At 40.5% G+C, this 25,313-nt stretch overlaps 1 protein-coding gene across 3 annotated transcripts in view; it reads right to left on the bottom strand.

Moving 5' to 3' along the window:
- Nucleotides 1-3,664: 3,664 nt before the first annotated feature.
- nhsb (Nance-Horan syndrome b (congenital cataracts and dental anomalies)) overlaps nucleotides 3,665-25,313 on the bottom strand; it is a 44,157-nt gene continuing 22,508 nt past the window's right edge. Inside the window, exons 1-12 of one of the 3 annotated variants that reach the window (XM_079665162.1) lie at nucleotides 21,348-21,451; nucleotides 15,032-15,184; nucleotides 14,818-14,957; nucleotides 14,408-14,455; nucleotides 14,148-14,192; nucleotides 13,983-14,027; nucleotides 13,315-13,507; nucleotides 12,953-13,084; nucleotides 12,285-12,437; nucleotides 8,460-11,630; nucleotides 8,100-8,223; nucleotides 3,665-7,941 (exon numbers count right to left, since the gene is read on the bottom strand). In XM_079665162.1, the coding sequence (XP_079521288.1) occupies nucleotides 7,314-7,941; nucleotides 8,100-8,223; nucleotides 8,460-11,630; nucleotides 12,285-12,437; nucleotides 12,953-13,084; nucleotides 13,315-13,507; nucleotides 13,983-14,027; nucleotides 14,148-14,192; nucleotides 14,408-14,455; nucleotides 14,818-14,957; nucleotides 15,032-15,184; nucleotides 21,348-21,396 (4,881 nt within the window). In that variant the 5' untranslated portion in view covers nucleotides 21,397-21,451 and the 3' untranslated portion in view covers nucleotides 3,665-7,313. Of the gene's footprint in view, nucleotides 7,942-8,099; nucleotides 8,224-8,459; nucleotides 11,631-12,284; nucleotides 12,438-12,952; nucleotides 13,085-13,314; nucleotides 13,508-13,982; nucleotides 14,028-14,147; nucleotides 14,193-14,407; nucleotides 14,456-14,817; nucleotides 14,958-15,031; nucleotides 15,185-21,347; nucleotides 21,452-25,313 lie in introns of those variants that run through there. The other 2 variants (XM_079665160.1, XM_079665161.1) reach the window with 2 other exon arrangements.

Here is a 25,313-nt window from a genome sequence, read left to right as displayed (position 1 = left end):
AACTGAAGGAAAAAACGTTTCCACACTTTGTATCACCTGATTTGTTTTTTGACGGCAAAACTGATTACTTCATCCCCAAGTTTAAGGATCCTATCAGAGTAAGTCTAATGTATAAACAATCGTCCGGTCTCTGGTCAGCTAAAGCTTCAAGTCAGTCAGTCAGTCACATGTCCATCAAATAACTAGGGAAAAATTGGGGAAGGTACATTACATGGGATTGGGAATATCATTTATACCAATGCAGACTATTAAAGGCCTATTCTACATTTAGTTGTGACATTTCACCTTAATGTTAATGCTTAATTCTTGATATTAATTTTACCAGAAACGATTCAAGCTAAATTATGTAATGTCGTCATTTGATATTAGTGATGTTTGTTTGTTTGTAGCCTTTATTTAACCAGGTAAAATCCCATTGAGATCAACGATCTCTTTTTCAAGGGAGACCTGCAGCACATTGGTTACACATAAAAATAACAGAAAACAAAAAGGACATCATACAACATAATTACAGGGCTACAAATTACAACCTATTCACAATGACAGGTATCAATTAACATTTAATCTATCCGAGCTTTAAAATGATGCAGGGGAACCAAAATGCTCAGTTTAAAAAAATGTTGCATAGTGTTCCAAGCTAGAGGAGCAGCACACATACAGCGGGGCCAAAAAGTATTTATTCAGCCACCAATTGTGCAAGTTCTCCCACTTAAAAAGATGAGAGAGGCCTGTAATTTTCATCCTAGGTATACCTAGGTATAAAAAAATCCAGAAAATCACATTGTCTGATTTTTAAAGACTTTATTTGCAAATTATGGTGGAAAATAAGTATTTGGTCAATAACAAAAGTTCATCGCAATACTTTGTTATATACCCTTTGTTGGCAATGACAGAGGTCAAACGTTTTCTGTAAGTCTTCACAAGGTTTTCACACACTGTTGCTGGTATTTTGGCCCATTCCTCCATGCAGATCTCCTCTAGAGCACTGATGTTTTGGGGCTGTCGCTGGGCAACACAGACTTTCAACTCCCTCCAAAGATTTTCTATGGGGTTGAGATCTGGAGACTGGCTAGGCCACTCCAGGACCTTGAAATGCTTCTTACGAAGCCACTCCTTTGTTGCCCGGGCGGTGTGTTTGGGATCATTGTCATGCTGAAAGACCCAGCCACGTTTCATCTTCAATGCCCTTGCTGATGGAAGGAGGTTGTAACTCAAAATCTCACGATACATGGCCCCATTCATTCTTTCCTTGACACGGATCAGTTGTCCTGGTCCCTTTGCAGAAAAACAGCCCCAAAGCATGATGTTTCCCCCCCCCCCCATGTTTCACAGTAGGTATGGTGTTCTTTGGATGCAACTCAGCATGCTTTCTCCTCCAAACACGTCTAGTTGAGTTTTTACCAAAAGGTTATATTTTGGTTTCATCTGACAATATGACATTCTCCCAATCCTCTTCTGGATCATCTAAATGCTCTCTAGCAAACTTCAGACGGGCCTGGACATATACTGGCTTAAGCAGGGGGACACGTCTGGCACTGCAGGATTTGAGTCCCTGGCGGCGTAGTGTGTTACTGATGGTAGCCTTTGTTACTTTGGTCCCAGCTTTCTGCAGGTCATTGACTAGGTCCCCCCGTGTGGTTCTGGGATTTTTGTTCACCGTTCTTGTGATCATTTTGACTCCACGGGGTGAGATCTTGCGTGGAGCCCCAGATCGAGGGAGATTATCAGTGGTCTTGTATGTCTTCCATTTTCTAATAATTGCTCCCACAGTTGATTTCTTCACACCAAGCTGCTTACCTATTGCAGATTCAGTCTTTCCAGCCTGGTGCAGGTCTACAATTTTGTTTCTGGTGTCCTTTGACTGCTCTTTGGTCTTGGCCATAGTGGAGTTTGGAGTGTGACTGTTTGAGGTTATGGACAGGTGTCTTTTATACTGATAACAAGTTCAAACAGGTGCCATTAATACAGTTAACAAGTGGAGGACAGAGGAGGCTCTTAAAGAAGAAGTTACAGGTCTGTGAGAGCCAGAAATATTGTTTGTTTGTAGGTGGGCAAATACTTATTTTCCACCATAATTTGCAAATAAATTCTTTAAAAATCAGACAATGTGATTTTCTGGATTTCTTTTTCTCATTTTGTCTCTCATAGTTGAGGTATACCTAGGATGAAAATTACAGGCCTCTCTCATCTTTTTAAGTGGGAGAACTTGCATAATTGGTGGCTGACTAAATAATTTTTTGCCCCACTGTAAAAGCTTTAGTACCTAAATAAAAAAAAACAGTCCTAGCACTTGGCACATGTAATAAAAACACATCCTGGGATCTCAGGCAATAGTTAATTGCCACTCTCTGTGAGATCAAAGAGCATAAGTTGGTAGTTTACCCAACATGGCTTTATAGATAAACATGTACCAGTGACTGAGCCTCCGTACAGTTAGTGAAGGCAAACCTGCCCTGGAATACAGGGTATAGTGATGAGTAAGTGCTTTACAGTTAGTAACAAATCTCAGTGCACTGTGATAGGCGGCATCTAACTTGATCAGGTAATGGGCAGGTGCATTCATATAGATCAGATCACCATAGTCCAGCACAGGTCAAAAGGTCACAGAGACTAGCCTTTTCCTGGCCTCAAGCGAGAAACAGGACTTGTTTCTGAAAAAGAAACCTAGCATCAGCCTCAGCTTTTTAAGCAGATTATTGACCTGAAGTTTAAAAGAGAGGCAATCATCAAGCCAGATACCAAGGTATTTATAACAGACAACCACTTAAATTACTTTTCCTTGCGTAGTAACAATATCCAAAGTTGTCTCCGGTGTCTTTTTGGCTTTTGAAAATAGCATTACCTTAGTTTTATCAACATTTAAAAGAAGCTTAAGCTCAGCGAGCTGAGTCTGAATAATATTAAAAACAGCCTGTAATTTAACAACAGCCTCCTTAATGGAGGGACCTGCACAATACATCACGGTATCGTCCACATAAAAATGTAAAGTTGATGTATCTATTTATGATGTGTGCCTAGTTGTCTTGGAGTGCCATTAATATATATCACTATTCCAATAACTGTATATAGACTATTCTGCACAGTTTCTATTATATTCTGTTTCTATTATATTATATTTTATATTATTTACTATTTTATCTTGTTTTATTGTGTTGCACTGTTGGAGGAGCCTGTGACCTAATATTTCCATTGTCATAACTACACTGTAGCTATGCACACATGACAATAAAAGCCTTGAAAACTTGAAACATAAATTGGCATCTGAAGCTTAGCGATGTTTTGCTCAGTTTAGACTAAGACTACGTTTATTGAATATTCCCAATGAGTAATTTTCCTTGTCAATACAGTTTTTTATTTCAAAACTTGAGGTCCACTTTTTTCATCACTTTGTTTGTCTCATGCAATTTGAGCAGTGTTTTTCTGTTGAGGGTATCTTTAGATTCTTCTAAAATGAATCTTATTTGGATTTTGCCAAATAATGGATCCTTTGTGGGCAGTTTCTGAATATTAGCTGCAGTTGAAGGGGAAATACTGTAGTTGAGACTGAAACTAGACACCATTGAAACACTGTCATCCAGTGGAGAGATGTTCTCCAGTGCACCTTGTTCTGATAGGGAGGAAATGAAGTGTGACACAAAAGGCCTTCTGTTTCAACGCAATCACATTTATTTATTGGCTTTTTTCTATGCACAGTTACTAAGCAGCCTGATGAGCTGTTAAAATGAATTAGATATAATAATATTCACAATGTTGTAACCCCGCCACCCAAACAAATTAATAAATACAAGACTAAAAGTGTTGCACAGCTCCAAAATATACAAAGGCTTGGAAATAATCATGTAAACTTTGAAAAAAAACGTTGTTCTTTTTATTGTTTTATTGATTTATTTTACAAAAGAAAGAATTTGAAACATTTTTTTTCTTTAAAAACGTATTTACAGGTTTATACAAAAATACAAAAGTGATTCAAATCTGTTAAGTCCTAGCTAGTTTTAAACATGGAGCCTCTTTTAAATAGATAGTTACACTGTGTCTTCAACATCTGTGTTATTTTCAGTTCTCTGTCACATATTTTAGAGTCTGTTTAGTGTTATTCCATACTGTATACCTTTGAAAAAAATGGCCCAGCGGTTTCTGTCAAACTTGTCTGTAGGGCAAAGTTGCGTGCAGACATTTGAAAATAAGTTGAAACCAAGAATCCATTAAAGATTCTTGGTTTTGTTTTCTACTATTGAGGACTGAGGTTTGAGACGGCTAGGTTCTGTTAACGAGAGTCTGCATGGCAACCTCACAGTTTGTCTTTCTATTGAAATAGTGTCAGTCAATCTTCTATCCACTGCTTTTCATATCATGGAAACTGTCTTAAAATATCTCTATATAAACAGTACCTGGTACAGTACGGAAAAATCACATAAACAAATTGTAAAATTCGTTTGAGTTTTTTCGTTTACAAATTTTAAATAGCACACATTGCGTTTTTCATTGAGTACTGGATAAACCCAACTGATTTGTTTATTTTAATTATTCAGTAATAATGTTTTGTGGTATCAAACAATTCAGCCATGAGTCAAAACTAAAACAGTAATGACTTTCTGATTAGATCAGACTTGTTTTTGGATCTCATAATAGATATTTTGCTTTTCCATTGCTATATTTTTTATTTGTACATTTTTTTTATCCAAAGCATCTTTTCAAGATATGCAATTTAAAACTGGATCAGCAGTTTTCCCTTCCCCTTCACAGCTCCAGCAAGACTAGGACCCAGCACCAAAATTGTTTCAATTCTCCATCCCGACAGATTCTATATCATTTTCTTTACAGTCTCTTATACGTATGATTGTCCAGTGAGTAGATATACAGTACAAGATAAACCCCTGTTTGTGATCACGACTATACAGAACAGAATTAGCCAGACAGTTTGTACATCTATAGAACACACTATTGAACTTGAACATTTGAACAGAAAATACAAAATCTTTTCTCGTGGTATGGAGACATCCCTCAGATAAAAATAATGATATGGTGGTGGTGTCCTTTTCTTTTCTTCTTCTTTTTTTTCTTTGCTTATTGCATGCGATAGAAAACACAACAAATAAAACAATGAACAGGAACAAGTGCGCTTCAGCAATATGGATATGATAAATGTAAAATTTGAATAATCATTTCACAGCTTTTTACCCTCTCCATCTTACACAGTGTCAGTTCTGCAATTCAAATTCGCTGAGTAAAAAACAGTTGTGGTTTTGTTGTCTATCTATCTATCTATCTATCATCTATCTATCTATCTGCAGCATTTACATTAAAACAGTAATATGCTTGCTGAGGTATTCACAGAATACAGTGAATGGTTCCTACTGAAGAATTGTCTTTCAATGTAAGCTGTTCATGTGTTGTGTTTAATGTGATAAGCAGGTGAGAGTTCAACGTTTACAGTGATGATAGTTTGCTTCTGTAACATACCGGACACTTTAGTTTAACATTTATTTGAAGGATGAGAGCGATTTAATACTTTAACCCAGGTGTTGGATGGAAAAAGTCTGCAACAATGCAATGGATGCATTGCTTTACTATTGGTGATATGTAGTCCTTTCCTCCTCTTGTCTCCTCTCTTTCAGATTTTGTGATATGAGGATAAGACAAAATGGTGTACACCAGCCACTGGGTTGAGCTTTCACCTGTCTAATGCTACTGGGTCAGTGCAAATGAAAGAGAGGCAACAAGGAGAGGACAACAGTGTACATTGTTAGTATGTGAGATGTTGTCAGTGAAACCTGTTCTTCTATGCTACACTCAGGTTGTTTCCCTAAACATTTCAGCTTGTTGTTTTATATAGATATTACTTTTTATATTCAGTACAAATATACATATGCAATTTAATTATAAGATATATTTTATTTTTTCAAGGAATATTCTTGAAGAATCATGAAGTGCAAAAGTGAGGTTGGTTCTTGGAAAGCTTTCCAATTTAACCTCTAGTCAAACCGATTGAGGACCTTCTAAAGCATTTTCACCGTCTGCACTCAATGGTATCTTTTAAACTGCTTTGAAATGCACCCTTTCCACTTCAGGTCTGCACAGCAAGACTGGCCAGCAGGTGGAAACCTTTAATCAGTCTAAACATACTAGATTTCAAGGTTGGGTTTAAGTTAGTATTTGATTGATTTGTGGTGGAACATGGCGCAAGTCCATGTATATGTGCAGGGGACGTGTAAATGTCCTGCTTACAACCACCTCTAGTATAGAAAGGCCACTGTGCGATTGTCCAAAATTAGCCTGTATCTTTGACACATGGGCCCCTTCTAGGCACAAGCCCTTGCTCCTTCTTATTGACACTCAAATCAATGACAACTCAATTAAGATCACTGGCAATGTAATACAATGTATTTTAAACCTTTCACAGTGAAAGATTATCATTCTTATAATACAAAGGAACCACAACAAATGTTGACAGAAACCAGGATCCAGGGGATGTTTCCATATAGGGTCATGCAACATGGTGGAACTTCATCATCATGTTCTGAGGCGCAGTTTTACAAAAATACATGCATCATGTAATCTTTTTGGATATAATTAATGTGAAGAAATATATGATTGGCTCTGTGTGATATACTCTCTATGCCAGGTCTTCAGATGGAAATATAGTAGATAAGTTGGTGCTGTGTTGTTAGTAACTTCCACAAGGAAACAACCCTTGCTTGTTGGCAGGAATATTGAGGATGGTCTCTGGGAAGTCTGGCCAATGCTTTGGGCACCAAAGTTGAAAGAATATTACATTTTATAAGAATTTTTCCTTTTAGTAAGAAAGCAGTTCCTCAGAGACACACATACACACACCCACGCCATTCAAAACACAAGAAGTAGAAATATCAGTGGACGCTGCATGTGCTCGTTCATGCACACGCACGTTGTCCGTACGCAACATTTCTTTTCTTATCATTGTTTACCAAACATTTGGGACTGTTTTTTAAATGTATGTTGTTTTAAAAAAGACAGTTCAATCAAAATAGGTCTTATGTCTGGCTCCTTTAACTATAAGGGAGCTATTCTTTTGATAATACAGTATTTAGGTATAACCTCAAAGTATTCATAATCATCCCTTTATGATTCAGTTTCTCACAACACTCTGTCTGACACCCTTAAATAGAATAGTAGATCCAAAACGGGATTCAATTAAGCAACAGTCATGTTTTGTGTGTCGGAAGTATTACAATTTTCGCCGTGATCATACATCTATCCAAGATTAGAAAAGTAGAACGGGCCATTTTAAATGTACGACACAGCTAAGAATAAAGGACATCTGTGATCAGGGCTTTTTAGGATGATCTGTCATCATGGGGGCTTCCGTCTGAGTTTTCTGTCTCCCCTTCAGAAATGGCTTGCATGGGGGCCGTGTAGAGGCGGCTGCGTGTACTGTAGCGACTGCTGTTGGCTACAGGGGGGATCCGAGAACGTCCCTGTCGAGATGCAGCTGACATAGGCAGGGTTTTGTGGGTGAAACTCTCAGAGTTGGCTCTGGGAAAAAGTCCTGGTATCTGGATTGGGTCCAGGCCAGAAAGGTGGGGCTCTTGGAGTGTACAGGGTAGCTCTTCAGCCTGTCTAATAACCCCTTCCTGGAGCGGGTCTCCTGGCATTTTAGGTGTGATAGGGCTTTTTAGAATCTCTGTGGCTGACATGCGATAGCTTGAATCAGACCTGCTACCTTTCTTTAACAACAGGAGTTTAAACTCTTCGTTTGAAGTGCTGGATTTCTTGGCGCTGCGATAGATTGGCACAGGGGCTCGTTGGGCCCCAGCAGCAGAGGCTAAGGTGGCTGGCAAGTTGAGAGGAGGGGCTGGTGGGATAATGACAGTGGAGGCAGGCATTACTGGTGCTGCAGGGCAGAGACGAGACTTCGCGTTTAGGTCTCCTGAATCTTTACGGCCCAGGACCTTTCTCTTGGATCTGTATGAGGAAATCACAGGAAACTCCTATTAAGATTTAGGCAGTGAATGAACAGGGTTCGACAAAATAACATAACAAATGTATAGTTCATGCAGTACATAGACAATGTAGACAGGGTTTTTGAAAAAGATGACAGCAATGCAACATGTTTTTAGCACCTGTGTATCATGGCAAACAGGTCCTCAGTTGTACGGGTCTTGTTGGGTGATGTGAGAATAATGTCATCGTCCACTTTGGTGTCATCCATCAGAGGGGAGAGCGAATTATCACTTGGCGTGGAATCTGCAGAATAAAATATCCCTATCACGTGTCATCTGGGTGTCTGATCATTATGTATACAATAGGGGAAATAATCATCCTTTATTCCCTCTCTGTTCATCATTACAGGCTACTCCGCGATTAACCAGTTATTGTAGCAGCTGTTGGCTCTTTGCAACGTAAATAAACAGTGGCATCTTATTGCATTTTCTGTTATCTTTGCACTACAATACTAATTATGACAGACAAATTTAGTTCACCTTTACTGAAGTAATCCTCAGTGTCAGGAGTGGTGGAATCATCTTTGCTCTCTTGTGGCTGCAGCTGATGGGCACTTCTGGTAGCACCTGATGTCAATTCCTCGTCATCTTCCTGCTCTTCAAATCTTCCTCTTCTTGCATCGCTGATTAGGTAAGGATGCGATGTCTCCATTGAGGTACCAGGCACTTTGACTGGACTGGCCCAGGGCCCTGAGTCTGAGTGGGAAAGCCCGGCAAATTCATATGCTGGGGGTGGAAGGTGGACCGATCGCATGCCTCCTCTGGTACATGCAGCCCTCAGTGGCTCTTTGACCTGCTCTTCCTCTTCCTCCTCATCGTCTTCATCATCATCATCATCCTGGGAAAATGAGCGCTCGCCCAACACCCTAAACTCTGGATGTCCATGAGCTGAGTGTGTGAGCCCTCTGAACTCTGTGTGTGAGTGGATATGTGTGTGTAGATCCACTGGTGAAGGGTGGGGAGCACGTGGCACAGGCCTATGCAAAGGTGAGCTGTCCTCGGGATGTTCTGATGCTGGGTCCATCCGGGTTCTGAAGGCCGTCATAGCCCAGAAGGTTCCAGGTCCATAGCGGTCCTGTCTGAGTAGCAGGCTCTCATAGGATGGAGGTCCATCAGGGTGGCGACCAGGAAGAGGTGGTTGCAAGTGTTCGGGGGAGGATATGTGCTCATGAGCTGGGGGTCTTGGAGGTGGTCTGCGAGGAGGAAGGGGCCTTGTGTTAATAGGTGGGGGAGCCAGGGTAGAAACACTAGGAGGACATTTGGGTCTTGTAGCTGTCTCGGCTCCACTTGATGATCCCTGGTCTGTATTCGCAGACTTTTCTGTTGATTGGCTTATAGAATGGAGCTGTACTGAACGAAGCGCAGATGGAGTTATCACCAATAAATTAGAGCGTGGAATTGTTAGAGCATAATTAGAACTTGGTTGTGGGTTGGCATTTGATGCCTCAGGGGCCAACAACTTTGTTCCAGTGGATAAAGCATTTGCCACTCTATGTTTGCTGTGATGGAGCGTGTGCATGTGGTGTGTTCGGTGGGATAGTGTATGTCTGACATAACCACCATGGAGAACATTGAGATCAAGTTGAGAGGGTGGAGGTGGGAAGTCTGGATCTCTCTTATAGCCAGAGGAAATGGAAGATCCATCTCTGGGGAAGTGCTGCAGGGAAGAAAGAGACGACTTTCTCTCGGGCACTTTGGGCTTTCTCTTGCCAGTTGAGGGTGATAGTGGTCCTGGGAAGAACGCTGCCGAAGATGAGGGCAATGTTGACGTTGGGGTCTCTGATTGGCTGGAATAGCCACTTGATGGGGAGGCAAGGCCAGCCAGCTTCTCAGGTGACCCAGGTGGGAGAGGTGGACTTATTGCCCTGGTATCTGAAGCCTGGGCAAGGGTCTGGGTTTGAGTTTCTGTAGAGGAGGAAGAGCTGTCTGGTGACTTCATACAATCCATGACAGTAGTACCTGTGGCTGTGCTTGAGTTAGACATGGATGCGTACTCACCATTGTTAGACTTCAGCTCATTGTTGTGAAGCCACAGGTCTGCATAGTCAGATTGCACAGCACCTTCATTCTTAAATGAATGTGTATCTGCAGAGCTGAAAGACATTGGCTCTACTATGTCCACTGTTTCACCCAGTCCCCTTCCCCAAGTTCCCAGAGGCTCTGCCACTAGACAGGATGTTTGTAATGGTTCTGGAGCACCTCCAATCTCTAGCTCAAGTTCCAGCTTCATCTCTGTGGAAGACAAGGTAAGCTCTTCACTAATCACCTTTGGTTGATCCTGATCTGCCTGTGTGTCCGTTCCAACATCCACACCACTAAATGTATCTTTCAACGAGGTTGTCCGTTTGGGTGGTGGAGGTTTGACTTTTGGTTTCCTCAGTGGACGACAGGTCCTCCCAAGGGTCATTGTTCCTGCTCTGAAGTCTGCTGAGGGATGGGGGTAAACTCGATGGGACAGTGATGCTGCCACAGTGTTGGATTGACCACAATCTGGCCCTGGGTCTGCATAGTTGTAAATGTATCCTCTGTAACTCTGATTACACCCAAAATGCACAGAGGAGGAGTAGAAATTCTCTGTATCAGATGGGTAATCAGAGCCAGAACCTTTTTCATTGTTGCTAGTCGTGGTGCCACCAAAACAGGGTTGATCTTGTAGACCTTGTTTGGAGCTGTACTCCTGGGCTAACCCATGGCTCAGATTTTGGGTTTGGTCAGGGTCTTGGTCCGGGTCAGTCTGGTCTTGATCTTGAGGGTATGTCCACTCCCCCTCACTGGCTGTACTGACACCTGCATCGTCCATCTGGTCTGTGGCTGAGGATGTGAATGAACTGGACCTGTGGCCCTGGCCCTGGGTTCTGAGGTCTGAGTGGTAGGAGGGATCCAGGGAGAAACCCTCATCAATGGCATTGGGCACAGTGTTTAGTGACAGCTCTGAGTCGCAGTGGGATGAGCCTGTTAGTGGTGGAGAAGAAGGCGGGGGAATGGTTTCAGATGTCTGAGAGGGGCAGGTGGAACTGGAACCACTCCAGTTCCCGCTCGATGATTGGTGGTCCTCCTTGTGGTCCACATGGCTGCCTAGCACTCCTGTTGTAGACATTGAGTGAATAGGGCTACTGAAAGTATCTGAACTTGATGAGATCTCGCAGCTGCCCATATCGGCCTTGCGGGGCAAGCGAGAACGCCCCCTCTCCATCCAGCCGTGCTCTGGGCTACCCCCTCCTCCACCCCCTCTGTCTCTGTCCCCAGACCGCTGCAACCTTTTTAGGCTTCCAAGTTGCAGTGGCTCAGGAGCTGCCTGGTCATCTGTGCTCTCTTCTTCATCCTTCATCATCATCATCTTCATTCTTGGACTAGGGCCCGAAGGAATAAAGTCATCTGCTTCGTATGGTGACAAGTCCTCATCTTCGTCGTCATCATCATAATTGTCATCATCATCATCGTCATCATCATCATCACTGTCCATCAGACGTCCACCCTCTCGAGGAAGGCTACGAGATCGCAAGCGTCCACCGTGGCCTGCAGCACTGGTGTATGTCGAATCTGACTGGTCACCCAGGGAAGAAATGTTGCCTGTTGAATGGGAAAGAGAGGCAGGGATTCCCTGATGGCCACGTTGGGCTCTGATGCGCCTCCTGGAGGGAGCAGCTGTACCTAAGGATGGCAAGACAGATGAGGGATTATTATTTCTTGGAAATATTATTGTCTTGGATGTCGGCATTTTAACAAGTTAACATGTATTAATAGTTTTGAATTCCAGTTTTATGTAGGGCTGCACAATATATATATATATATATATATATATATATATATATATATATATAAAAAACTGACATTGCAAAAAAGGGATATGACAAAAGACAGGAATGTTCACCCTACATTTTAAAGTTAAATGCATAAATCTGGTGCACTCCGAATGCAAAATAAATAGGCTACAACGAGCTTTCGTAAAAAATGTAATCATGAACATACCGCGTAGGTTATACATATAAATGTGGAAGCTGTGTTGTAGCCAACCAACACTGGGAAATAATTGCCATTGATACGTGTAAAAAATAAAGGCCATAGGCTACAGTTCAGTATGAAACTGTACTGATACTACCTAGACTGTAGGAGCTGAAACAAGAGAAGTCCTGGAAAAGGAGTACCAGGAAAGTTTTCATTTCGTATCATGCAGGAAACAAGTTGTGGCTTGAATTGATTGTGATCATTTGCAGTCAAATATTCTGTAATTTAATTTGTAGTTGGAATTACTTAAACAAACTTCTCGCCCTAGTCCATAGAACACGTAGAGGACCAACTACTTACATGCTATAAGGAAATCATCTGTCTGGCAGCCAGAGTCACGAGTGTGATGGAGGTGACCACTGATTAAAAGGTCCTCCTCACAGAGAGAGAGGTGGTGCGAGTTGGAGTGGACAATAACTGTGCGCTCTCTTGCTACAGGTGATTCATCTGAGTCTGAAATCAAACCAATAAACCATGTTAAATGTTAATCCTACAGCAAATGGTAACATTTTACACACAAGCTTTTTTGCTGAGAATTGGGACCTTGCATGATCATGATCCACAGCTAAACAATGTTCTTTAAACAATATTATTTGGATGCAAAAACAAAGATGAAAGCATCTAAAATGTACATGACAATTGTCCATTGCATTATGAAACAGCATGCTTGCAAAATTACAAGTAAAAAGGACAAAGCTGAACAAGGAAGTAGCTCACAAGTAGCTTGTACAGTTTGCATACAAAAATAGACTGCCTGGTATTTTTGTTAGCATGTGATTGTTGCTGCTCATTAAACTTGCCCTCATGAACTCATGGCTGTATTAGCAATGTCACCTCATTCCCAGATCTCAGCAATTCAATTGGAAAAATATTAATGAAACCAATAGCAATTTGCCAAAGCTACAATATTAAGACCAATACAGTATATACTGTAACTCTAAATTTTCCAGGTGTGCTCTATAACATACCCATGTCCTGTTGTACTCTTTTGGGTATTCCTGTGATAGTCTTCCTCCTCCTCAGCTTCCTTCTCCTCTGAAGAACCGACTGGGAATGGACTAGAGAGCAACGAGCACTTGCTTCCCTGTCAAACCCAACTCCTGCAATAACAACAAAGAAGCCATAAGCCATATCAAAAGCTTCAGTTTAATATTATCAATTAGATTCCTGGTTTTCATGCAGGCAGTCTGGGTTTGATTCCTGATTTGGGAACAGTAGCGGTACTTAGTCAATTGTTTGCACTTTTGTCTCAACAACAAATTACCAGATTGATCCTTACTAGGGTCAACCTTGCTCTTTCTTAATTTTCCTATTTTCTTTTTTGTCTTACCAGTTACATTAATGGGGATAATGCAGGAGGAGATGGAGTGAGAATCAGTTGCCGACATCTGATCTGTTGGCGCGAGATTTTCCTTGGACCAGTTTGTTTGTTTATCCTTGGTCGAGGGTGCATTGGGGGCTGAGGCCTTTGCTCTGTGGCCTCCTAGGACCTCACCACATTCACCTTCTCCTGTCGAGGTAGCCTGGAAGGAACAGATTGATGGCAGCAACCTTTTATACATGGTAGGTGCTGATATAGTGCTACAGTTTTAATACATCATTTACTTAGTGGGACATACTAATAGGATGCAGGGTGCAAGGGACAAGCTATCAAGAGGTTAATGCAACATGTCGTAAAGGGATACAAAACATCAAATGCTTGATACCTTTCTATTCCATGGAATGAAGATGCAACCTTCAATGGGGTGAAGTGAGTAAAAGCATGCAAACTATTAACAGAAACAAAATAAAAAAGACAAAATAAAAACAAAAGAACAGATGACATGACTTTAGTAATCCAAAAAATAACAATAAATGAAAGACTTCAGGAAACTCAAAAGGTAAAGGATGCAGTGTAAGAGAATCTAAATTATTTTTCCATTGGTTTCCAGTTGTATTTTTCCAAAGAGTTACTATTCAGTGGAAGACTGATAGTTTACCCTTAAACATTTTTCTTACCTTTCTTTGGATCGTCTGAACATCTGCTTCTCTGCCTGGCCTCTCCTGTGGCAGCAGAAGGACACATGCAGTTATAGCTGATTGTGTAGGTAAAACTAGTAGTTTAGTAATTAAATGAAACATAGTTGTTAATTCTTCTGAATATGTGTCAGAGAATGTTCTTACTTTTCTCTGTATGGTCTGGATCTCTGTTTCTCTCACAGTCCTCTCCTTCAAGGGATTCAGAAATAAATACAGGTACATTCAATGCGATAAAGAAGTTCTGAACATAACCTTTTCTTTATACAGGAATCTAATGTAGTAGGACGTTACATTAAACCCCACACATAACAGAGACTGTACACACAGGTGCATATAACACACATATTACAGCAGGCTTCTATATTAGACATCTACAGACATGAACAAACACATTTCTGGTTTACCTTCCTGGGTTGATAGTCTAACTCTCGCTCCTTCTCTGCTCTCTCTTGCTGTATGGCGACATCAGAATGAGATACGGTGTCAGTTAGTTGCAACATATATTTAATAATAAGAAAATGTGTCAAAAAATGTGAACAAGAAAAAAAAAAAGCTTTGTTATTCATGTTCTACTTAATGTCGTCCTCACTATCCTGTAGCTCACTGAACATACAAGGTATACTGTTCAGTGTTCAGTTTACAGTGATGACACTTGTTGTGTACACATTAAGAATGTACTGTCCTACAAGTGTGAACTGCTTCATAAGAAATGAATCACGTTATAAATTCGCCATTTAAATAGAAATCGTTTCTGGATAATCCAGATCCCTGATTGGTTGATATGATATGATTGTGTGATATGCGTAAACCTTACCGCTCGTGCCAGGCGACTCCTCTGTTGCCGGCGAATGCTGTGTGGCGAGGGAAATGTTGGCATAGGGGGTGCGACTGAGATAGAGATCGTCACCCTGTTTCTCTCCCGACTCGTGGAGCGGTGGGGCTGTTGTTCTTCGTCTGTGAAACCCAAACATTACATTACATTACATTACATTTGTACACAAGCTACTGTACTGCAGCCAAAGTCTCACCTCGGTGCAGCGCCCTGAGACTGAACTGAGCGCTTCTGTGCAGCTCCTCCAAACATGGTGGTCGGCTACAAGGATGAAACACGTTGTGGTGCTGGTGCCATGGAGCCTGATAGTGAAGCGACAGCTTGCTCTCTATATCCAAGTTCGACACCGCTAAGGAGAGAAAAAAAACAGATTGGTACAGGTTTTTACATTTTGTGATTTTATTCATTCAAGGGAATGTAAGAACACATCTTACAGAACCATTGCCATTTGACCAATTATAAGGCCCAGGAGCCAAAAATGAGCTGTGGGCCTGAGCTGAATCCTCAGTCTTTTCCTATGCTTTTTGCGCTCTTGCTCGGACCAGAACTGATTTTGATCTTAACTACACACCTGTAAAGTTTTGTGACTGCATTTTTTTGTGGTTTGACATTACAGCATTTAAATATGTCCACAGAAAGACAAACAAACATATCTATACTGAAAATGTCCTCTGTCTTAGAACACATTTTGCCACGTTGATACACTCAAAGAGGTGAAAGGTCAAAACGATAGTAGCATCACAGTTTTGGCTGGCAAAAAATACCTTCAGGTCTTCAACTATATTTTTCTAGGAGTCCTCAACTTGCCCAGACATCGAGTTTGTACATGAGGCATGATACGTCTTGAGGCCCTGAGTTGATATTGCGCTTATAGTGGATATTCTCAAACAAAATTATCAAATGAACCATCGAAATATTTGTATGCCTTAAATTAAAATACATTTCGACTCATACAATGTTCTTACATTAGTGATAAATCATTGCCAGATATCTAATCGATTCTTTAAGAAAGTTTAAGTCATGGTTCCTGAAATAGGATATTTGTATTCCAACCCACTAGCATCCCAGAGATGCCACAGAATGAGAAACTACAACAAGATGAGAAACTACAACAAGATGAGATCCAAGCCAGGCTTTACAATGTACCACCATGCAGGCAGTGGCCTTACACCAAAGCAAGTCAACAAATGCAATACACAAAAGAAAGGAAACTAAGAAAAATAATATTAGAAGTGGATACACAAGAAACAAATTCTACAAGTGGTATGTTAGGCATGTCACAGTCCTCTTTGTACCTCCAAACATAAGAAAATTGCCGATACACGCCAGCAGGTGGCAGCTAAACACGCCTCACCACTGCAACACTGCATTCAGGACACCACTGTACATTTCTCACTATCCTCCATTTTTATGTCACTACCCTTTTTCTTTTTATCCGAAAACAAAGCAAATACTACTATCATGCATTATGTACACCTGAGACTCACTAACTTTCATATCAAAAGATTAAAACAGTGGATCCACAGTGAGGTGAGAGAGAGAGCGAGAGAGAGGACTGTCTGTGATTATTAATTTCTCTTATCTGCTTTTGAAGCCCCTTTCGCTTTTATTATCAAATCTATCTCCTCTCTTTGAACTCAGAATTAAAAATGCAATTGTGCCCTTGAAGCCACACTGTACATCAGTAGCCAAGCAACCTTTCATAGCTCATAAAGGCTCGTCTTTTCCCGCAATTAAATCAGTGAGCTCACATCAGCAGCACCCGGACGATTTTAAACCACAAGGTTAAAGTAACACAGAAAGCCAGCTTATTCACACTACATAAACAATCACTCAGCATTCTGCCCAGAAGACAGTCGCATACAGATGAAGATACTGTCTTGATTTCCACGTCACACTGTGTCGTAAAATACTAACAATAATGCATTAAAGAAAATCAGTAATAGAAATGTAAAGCCACATTGAAATAAATACAAGATGAATTAAAGCATTATGGAATTTGTCACTTAATGGGGCAATATTTTAGCTTTTGCTAAAAGCTTCAATCCTGGGAATGCTTAGTTAACTGTAATGAGCTAGTCTGCTCATTAAACTAACATATCTGCATATTCTCCAAAAACACATTTCTCAATGAATGGGTTTGAGTTGTACTTACTGTTAATAAAGTAGAATATAGGGGCGTATTGAAGTATACTATGCTTACTGTCAGCAGCCCACTTGTTAGTCTGATTTGTCTTATCACCATCCCTTCCTTCTCTTCATCTTTTATACTCTTTTCTTTCTTTCTCTTATGCTGTTGCTATGGAGAGTCTCCTCATCAAGTTGTAGTGCTAAAATGCAGCGGTTTTGGCTCCTTTATTCTGTATGTCTTCAAAACATGAAAATATGTTCTACTTAAAAAGAACCCCTAAACAAATATAAAGAAATACCCTTCTTTAAATGGTCTTATGCATTGAATGGTTCTTTCGCATCAATTTGGTTAGAGAAATCTTGAAATCCCCTCTACTGCTCTTCCCACATAGCAACATCTAGAATATAATAAAGATGCAAACGTCATTCAGAAACTACACTGAAGTCCTTTCTCAGTGAATGTCTCATCTTCCCACATCACACTTGTTTAGGTTCCCACTGCACCACAAATGGCTTGTTTGGAGAGATGAATCAAATTCAAATGTTCTGTGAGCACAGAGAACCTTTCCTCTTTCAGAAGAACAATGTATGATAAACTCTCAGATGATCTGCAAAGATAAACTTAAGCATGCATGTTAAGTAGCAATTTGCAACGAAATATGTAGCTGTTACACATTCCTATACTGTCACAATATTGTAGAATACCTGCACAGCTAACAAAATAACAAAAAATCAGCAAAGTTTCAATGACATATAGGTTAACAGTTTATTGCCAGGCTCCAGCTACAACTTTAACAAGGGATGTATCAGTGATAAGTCCCACAGCCTCACCAACCTTCCCTCTGGTGGCGACTCACATAGCCCTAAAAAGACTCAGAAAACATGAACGTTGTGCTGGATTCAAATTATTTATGATATCTCAGAGCACCCACCAGCATTACTAAGTATATACCAGAGTAAATGATTAGTGGCATGTAACGAAATGTTTGTATTCAGCATCTTTTAGAGTTTCATCTCCCTACCTGCATTTTCTCGACTCACTCTTGCTGTCCTGCACCTCTTCCTCCTGTTCAGCATTTGGTTGTAATTACGCTTATTCTGAGAGTTACCCATTGCTAGCGTCCAGAAGCAGACACATGTACACACTCATCTAACACCGACTCTGTCTGACTTGCTCTTTTACTCATCGTCTCTCTGCTTCCTGACTGTTTGCCTCCATCTCTGCCTACCCTTATACTGAAATCTGCAGGTGCAGTGTCAGCAACTTACAGTGTCATCATCAAGACTTGCATGCCAACAGTAGCAATAGAGGGGAGGAGAAAACAGTGGAAAAAAAGGGAGAAAACACTATGTAATACAAAAATGCAGAGCAATACAGAAAAGAGAGCAATGCAGCGATTCACTGGGGCCATGGACAAGGATTAAACAGATGTAATGCAAACATATAGTTCTGTAGGACTTTAAATGCAATTTACAAAGTGTGCTGAATAAAGTAAAATGAGTGTTTGGCTTCACATAGTTACACTAGGAAGGATAGTTCTCCCTCTGTCCTTAATAAAACAGAACGATGTCTAAAGACTGTCAAACTACATGTTGTGATACATATTCGCCGGTAGAAATGGGGAATGAAAAACGGACAGCAACAGTAATGCTGAACAGTTATGAGCTGAGAGATGGTATTAAAAAGGGGGGTAAATAAGGAAAATAAAGGATTTCATACCAACAAAATATCTTCAATATGTAAGTGTGCCCCCCTTTGAATTCATATCCAGATTAAAGGCGATGGTGTGCTTCAACCAATTTGTTTGTTGGTAGGGAAAAAGTAATCCAAACCCCTCTACCTACAGCTGTCTTACGTTCAAATTGTTTGTTGGGAGGTGATCGAACATTTCTATAACTTTTAAAAAGTTTGAACATCTCTATGTAGCTCTTTCTCCTTGTATACACATTATTTCAGACAGTTATCATGTTGACAACCAGGACACGTTGAGTGTCCTCCGTGAGAGACTGTCTAAAATTGTACACCGTTTGAAAGATGGTTATTTTCATGTCCAGCTCCTGTAGAGGCCACCTTTTCACTCTTCCTTCAGCCCTCCAAGACTACAGGTATACATTTATCCTGGGCCAGAACAAGGGCAAATGCGCTTGCAATCAAACCAATTGTCTAGAAAACACCTACTCCAAGGACCTTTATGTCCAAGGACTGCCTTGTGCAGAAAGCGGGTTTGCATGTGGTCTGGGCACCTGTTAAGGATGTCCTTCGGTTTCAGTTTGAGGTGTTTTAGCACATCCAATGGGAGTGGCAGTGCGTAGGGATGACCTTAAAGAGTTATGTAAAAATATATTTAGACTTCTCTGCTCACAGTTGACTTGGATAAATTGGCAGATGTAATAATCAATAGAAGGATGGATTCATTGATATACACTAAACATGAACCTTTCTGTGCTGCTGAAACTTGGTTGATGAAAGTGCACGGGTGTTTATGTTGAACAACCTGAATATATACAAGCAAAGGGAATATACTGGACAAATATCACAGCATTTAAAAACCCGGCCTCTTATTTCCAACAATGGGGCTTCACATAAACATAAACGAACAAAGATTTAGCCTGCTGAAAGATAAGAAAGCCCTTACGAGGCGCGTGCCAGGAAAGCCATCTCATCAGTTTTAACACTTTAAGATTTTTTAAGTGTGTGATTTACAGTTGGTGAGTTATTGGCTTTAATGTAAAAGTTTATTTTTTTATGGCACCATTTCAGACTCATCTGGCTAATGGGTCTAATTTTTATTACATGAGTAGTGAATGGAAGTTTTATCTGGAAGCCTTGGCTGATATGAGCTTTTGCGGTTGCTTATCCACCCACTTTTAGGAAAGAAGACAAAGAAGGTGGTAGAGAACAAGAACTATAAAAAAAGAAATACAATAATGGTATGATGTTTACTGCAGACCACATAAAGGTGGTAAAAAGCTCCAGCTGTAGCCAACAAACTATAAAAAACATCCCAACCAGACATAGTCATCCATGAAATTTGAAAAAGAGAACGCTGATTATCCACATGTTTCTGCTTTAACATTTCTCTTTCTCTTTCTGGTGCAGCTATATGATGATTGTATCCCTCTCTGGTCCAGATGTGAGTGAATGTAAGTCATTAGTGGAGAATGTATTAGGGTGTATCTGGGTCAGGCAGCACACTCCCTGTGGCAATAGCTGCAGAATCTTGTCATAGTAGACAGCTGTTATATAAGAAATACTAGCTGGCCAGTTCTGCAGAGGAAAACTCTGCACTGTGAGGTTGCCTGCAACGCCTCAGCAGTCACACAACGCAGCACCTCATCAACAGCAGTATTTTCATGTTTTATATTGATATCAGCTGTAAGAATCAGCCATGTTCAAGCTGTTGCATCTTTTGCAGGAACATTGCTTTTAATTTCCAGGAATAATAGTGTTTTACTCTCTGTTGGCACAGCATAAAGTCAAATGCAACTGTTGAAAATAAACAATACATAACATCAAAGCTTAAAATCTTGCTTTTAACATGCAGTTTCCCAACTCCACCACATTGTCTGTTCTGTATCACCTTGTTAACTCTTAATTGAAACTACAAGATACAGATTATTTTCTCCCATCCTTGATCAATAACATGGCAAACAATAGTAATGAAGGCCCCTCACAGCTTCCTCCAGTTTACATTTCAGATACTGTAGATTCAGTTTACTATTAGAAAACTATTGGAAGATATTAGAAGATAACCAGGAAGTATTCTCTATAGGACTGTAGCCAGTAAATTATTGCCATTTCTTGGTACAAAAAAGACAAAACTATAAACTAAAATGATGTAATAACTGATTAGAAATGGTTGCAGATTAAGTTACTGTCTATACATTATGCAACTGGTTTACTAATGATTGTCACTCTAGATGTTTACACTGTAAAATGTAATATTTAAGCAATAAATGAAACTTGACATTTTCATTCCTTTTAAATGAATGTGTTCCAGATGACTTGAGTATCTATTAAAATATTCTAATATTCAGAATGATATAGTTGATATCTACAACACCTACAGTAGGGATTGGAAAGCTTCATTCAATCTTACTTTTACCACCTCATGCCCAGAACTATGTTGTAGTTAGCACATAAAATACCTTTGTAAATAATAATGACTTCAAATATCTTATTGAAAATGCATTGATGGTTGTGATTTAGTTTAGCACCAGATAAGAGACAGAGCGATTCTCCTGTTTGTGACAGTGATGCCACAGCGTAACATCAGCACAGTGACACTACAAGCACATTCATTAAAAGTCATTTTACTGAATAACGGTGATGACAGGAACTACACAGGTTCTAAGGAACAAACTGATGCTGCAGACAGTACCTTTGGATCGCACAGGGACGCAGCCTAGACCCAGACAAGCCAGAGCCATGGTCAACAGCTGTCTACTCTCTCCTCTTCTTCCCCCCTTATTTGTCTTTCTCTGTCGCTCCTTCCTCTCTCTTGCAGACTGCTTGTCATCTGTCTCTCAATATTCACTCCTGCCGACTTTTTCTGAAACATTCCTGTGCAAACCCGACATCCAGACAAGCAACATCTGCAGACACAGACCCTCCCCCACCACCTCCTCGCCCACCCACCTGCTGTCCCTGCTCTCTCCTCCCTTCAGCTGACCCAACACGTCACTGAAAACAAATATTTCTCCTTTGTCTGTGAGTCATGTGGACACAATGACCTCGCTGAAAGATCCATTGCACTCACTACGAATGATGCGCCTACACTTCATCACAAACTCAAAACACTTTTCTGTCCTGTCTCTTATGAGTCACCCCCGTCCCCTGGTGTCAGATGGTAGGATCCTGCCTGGGCATGGCCTGTCCCTGACCGTAATCTCTTTTTGATGCAGTTATATGTGGAAGGAGGGGGGGCCTGCAGCCACAAAGTATTAATGTATTAATCCACCACATGCAGGGGATATGTATCACATGTTTACTCCTTCCATTGCTGCCACCAAAGAGTAGTGATCTTAGAAAGTATGTGTGTGTGAGAGAGAACAGCTGACTTGATGTATTGCCACAAATATAATTATTTCAAGGTAAAAAATGTAATGAACACTGACATTTCAGGGGATACTTTGAAAAGTTTCATTCTAAATATTCTCATTATCATTCAGTGTCTCAGCAAGGAAACGTAGTCTTTGTGTACACTGTTAATGAGTAGTCAATGTTCTCATGTGGTTGCAATATAAAATGACACACACACACACACACACACACACACACACACACACACACACACACACACACACACACACACACACACACACACACACACACACACACACACACACACACACACACACACACACACACACACATAGAGAGAGTGTACGAGCACCCTGCCCGGTAATCTGCTGTAATCTGGAGCTCTGGCAGTTCACTGATTTTGGAGTAGAGCTGGCGGAGCTGGCAGTCTGCTCGAGGAGCTTTCAGCCTCCCGCCGTGGCCGGGGACGACACAGACACACCAAATATATCAGCACACACACATGCATGCAGTACACCACGTGTCTGTACGCGATTCACCGCAGTGGTCAACATCAGCACAAAAGGAGCAGAACGCCGTCATGAATATTAAATGCACGGAAAATCCTCGTGGCTGGCCCCAGTTATTTGCAGCAGTTTCTCTCAACAGGACTGTTGGGAGGCCTTTAATAGCTTGTTGTCCCTTGGGTTGTTTGTCAGTCAGAGTATTGAGTGATCTATGAAACATCAGGGCCGGATCACAGACCTTTCAACCACATATGAGCTGGACCTAACCTCTTGGATAGTGGTTAGTCCTGTCTTGGGAGTTTAGGCCAAATCACTTAATCAGTATCATCTTTTATGTCACTTAAAAACACTTTACAGACTTGTTTTTCTGTAAGAATCTCCATTATTTGTTAGCTCTTCATACAAAAGATATTCCTGCGGTCCCTCGGTTTCTCTCTCTATTTGTGTCTGTGTCCTCCTTTCACACTAAATTAATAAATCATACTACCCCCATTCCCTTCTCCCATCCCTCTTTCCCCAGCTGCACACCTGCACTATTGTTCTGCCTCCCTCCTCAATCCCTCTTCTGCCCACCTGCACCACATTCATGTTATAACAAACGTGTGTGCACACTTCTATAAGGGTTGACACCTTTTTGTACCTGTAGCAGTGGTGAGTTAAAGTGTCTGACAATAAATCCAAAAGTCTTATTTATTGCACCCGCCACGTCACAGAGAGCCCAAAGAGCCAGAGAAAATATCAACATAAGCAGGTTAAATGTTCAAAGGACTATTTCCTGGCTCTGCACTCGCTGTTTACTGAATTTGAACAGACTCCACTGACTGTGTTCCTGTGCTGCCCTCTAGTGGTACATTATAACCACTACGGTGATTCAGAAACAAAGCTGAATTGTTGGTTGGTGCAAAGTGTGGAGTGAGAATAACATCATGGAATGGTTGACATGTGAGTGCTGCCATGTGTTTTCACAGTTTCTATATGTTAAAGGTCCCCTATTATACTGTTTTTCATCAATATATTATAGGTCTCAGATATATACAAAACATGTCTCTGAAGTGTTTGGCTCTAAATACCAAACAGATCATTGTAGCATCCCATAAACCCCTCTGTTTTAGCCCTGTTTTAAAAGTGCTGATTCTCTGTCTGTTACTTTAGATGAAAACAAGGAGCCACGGGGGTTACCTTGGTTGTTTATTGGCTAATGGTTACACAAGCCAACAAATCGTTATGACATCACAAAGTGGACAAAATCTGATCAGCTCATTTTCAGACAGGTTTTTATATAAATGGATCAGGACAAAAAGTGAGTGAATCTTTTTTCATGAAACTTTCAGAATCTCTTAAGACAGAGAGGACACATGTTTATGTATAAAAGACATGAAAAAATGCATTTTGCATAATAGGTGACCTTTAAGACTTAAAGAAAGGCTGATTTAAATAAAAAACAACAAACATGTGCATACTGTAGGAACAATGTTTAAGGGCTAAATATAAAAAAATAAAATAAGAAAAATAAGCCAAATGAAAAGGGGGGAAGTAAATGTTACGTGTATTGATGACAAAGTATTTGTATGTTCTATTCCTTTTAGACTTTAAAAGTATCAGTGGTAGTGCTAAATAATAATAATATACACTTGGAAATTCAGGCAGCATTTTGTAGCTGTTTGGAAGGGAGGAGTTTAAAACCTATATAATTCAATGTAAGGACCACAATCATTAACAGAACAAGTCAACTTAGTTTCTGTCAATGGAGAAAAGAAGCAGCAGGAGATGAATGTTTTATCATCTCATGTTGCTGTAGGACCTCCTCTCGTTGTGAGGCTTCTGTATTGCAGCATTGTTCCTAAAGAGGCAGTAATCTGGGGGGTATATGTAGAGAACAATAGACTGTATGTAACGTTCCATTCTATTTGGTCGAAAATAATTATTTTGTTAGCATGTTGGTTTGGAAACATGCAGACAAATTAGAATGATTTTAGATTTAAATACAAAATACACGCAAAGCGACAAACAGAGGTACCAGACGGGTCTTTAGGTTCGGATCAAATATGCCCGATAAGTGAAACGCTGTACATTTGTTTGCTTGCATAAGTTAATTCACATGGATTTGTTGTGAATAACCCTGACCACTAAACTTATTCAGGTCACACGTTTACAGTAACTTGTTTTGTTAAAAAAAGTCCACTCTGGGTTTACATGGCAGCTCCCAATGTTGGACTGCTGTCTTTAGATTCTGCTTCTTTTTTGAGTTTGATGAAAGAACACTACCCTAAATCACAGTTTTCTTTTTAGATCACCATAATACATTTATTATGTTATGTTTGATCCTGTGTAGTGTAATAGAAGCCTATGTCATGACTGGCGTGTTGGAATTTCTTGCAGAAAAGGAATGATGCCAAGCTCTGATTGGTCAGGGGCCTACATAGAGATGTTCATGCCTCCAGGTCAAGTCACAACAAGATGGTGACCATTTTAACTGACCGAAATGTTCTGAACCCGGCATAACAGATCTTCGGTATTTGATTTTGCAAGTTATATATTAAAAGCCCATAAAGAACAAAGAGTAGTTCTCCACTAACTACATCATGGCTCAACGTAAGGTGGTATATTCAGGTTTAGTTCACAAGAGGCGTCTTCTTTTCAACTCACATCTTAACATCTGATATCATCTCTGTATAGACCAGCAGTGAGAGGGCAGGAAGACACGTCACCATCATGCCAACATGGCGATAGAAAAGTGTGTGTGATTTCATATTGTTCTGTGTGTGCGTGTGCCTGTCAAACAGACTTCAGCCAGCATT

The sequence above is a fragment of the Notothenia rossii genome, assembly GCF_949606895.1.
Source record: "Notothenia rossii genome assembly, chromosome: 2".
Taxonomy (NCBI): Eukaryota; Metazoa; Chordata; class Actinopteri; order Perciformes; family Nototheniidae; genus Notothenia; species Notothenia rossii.
This window is presented reverse-complemented; position numbering and strand designations above follow the sequence as displayed.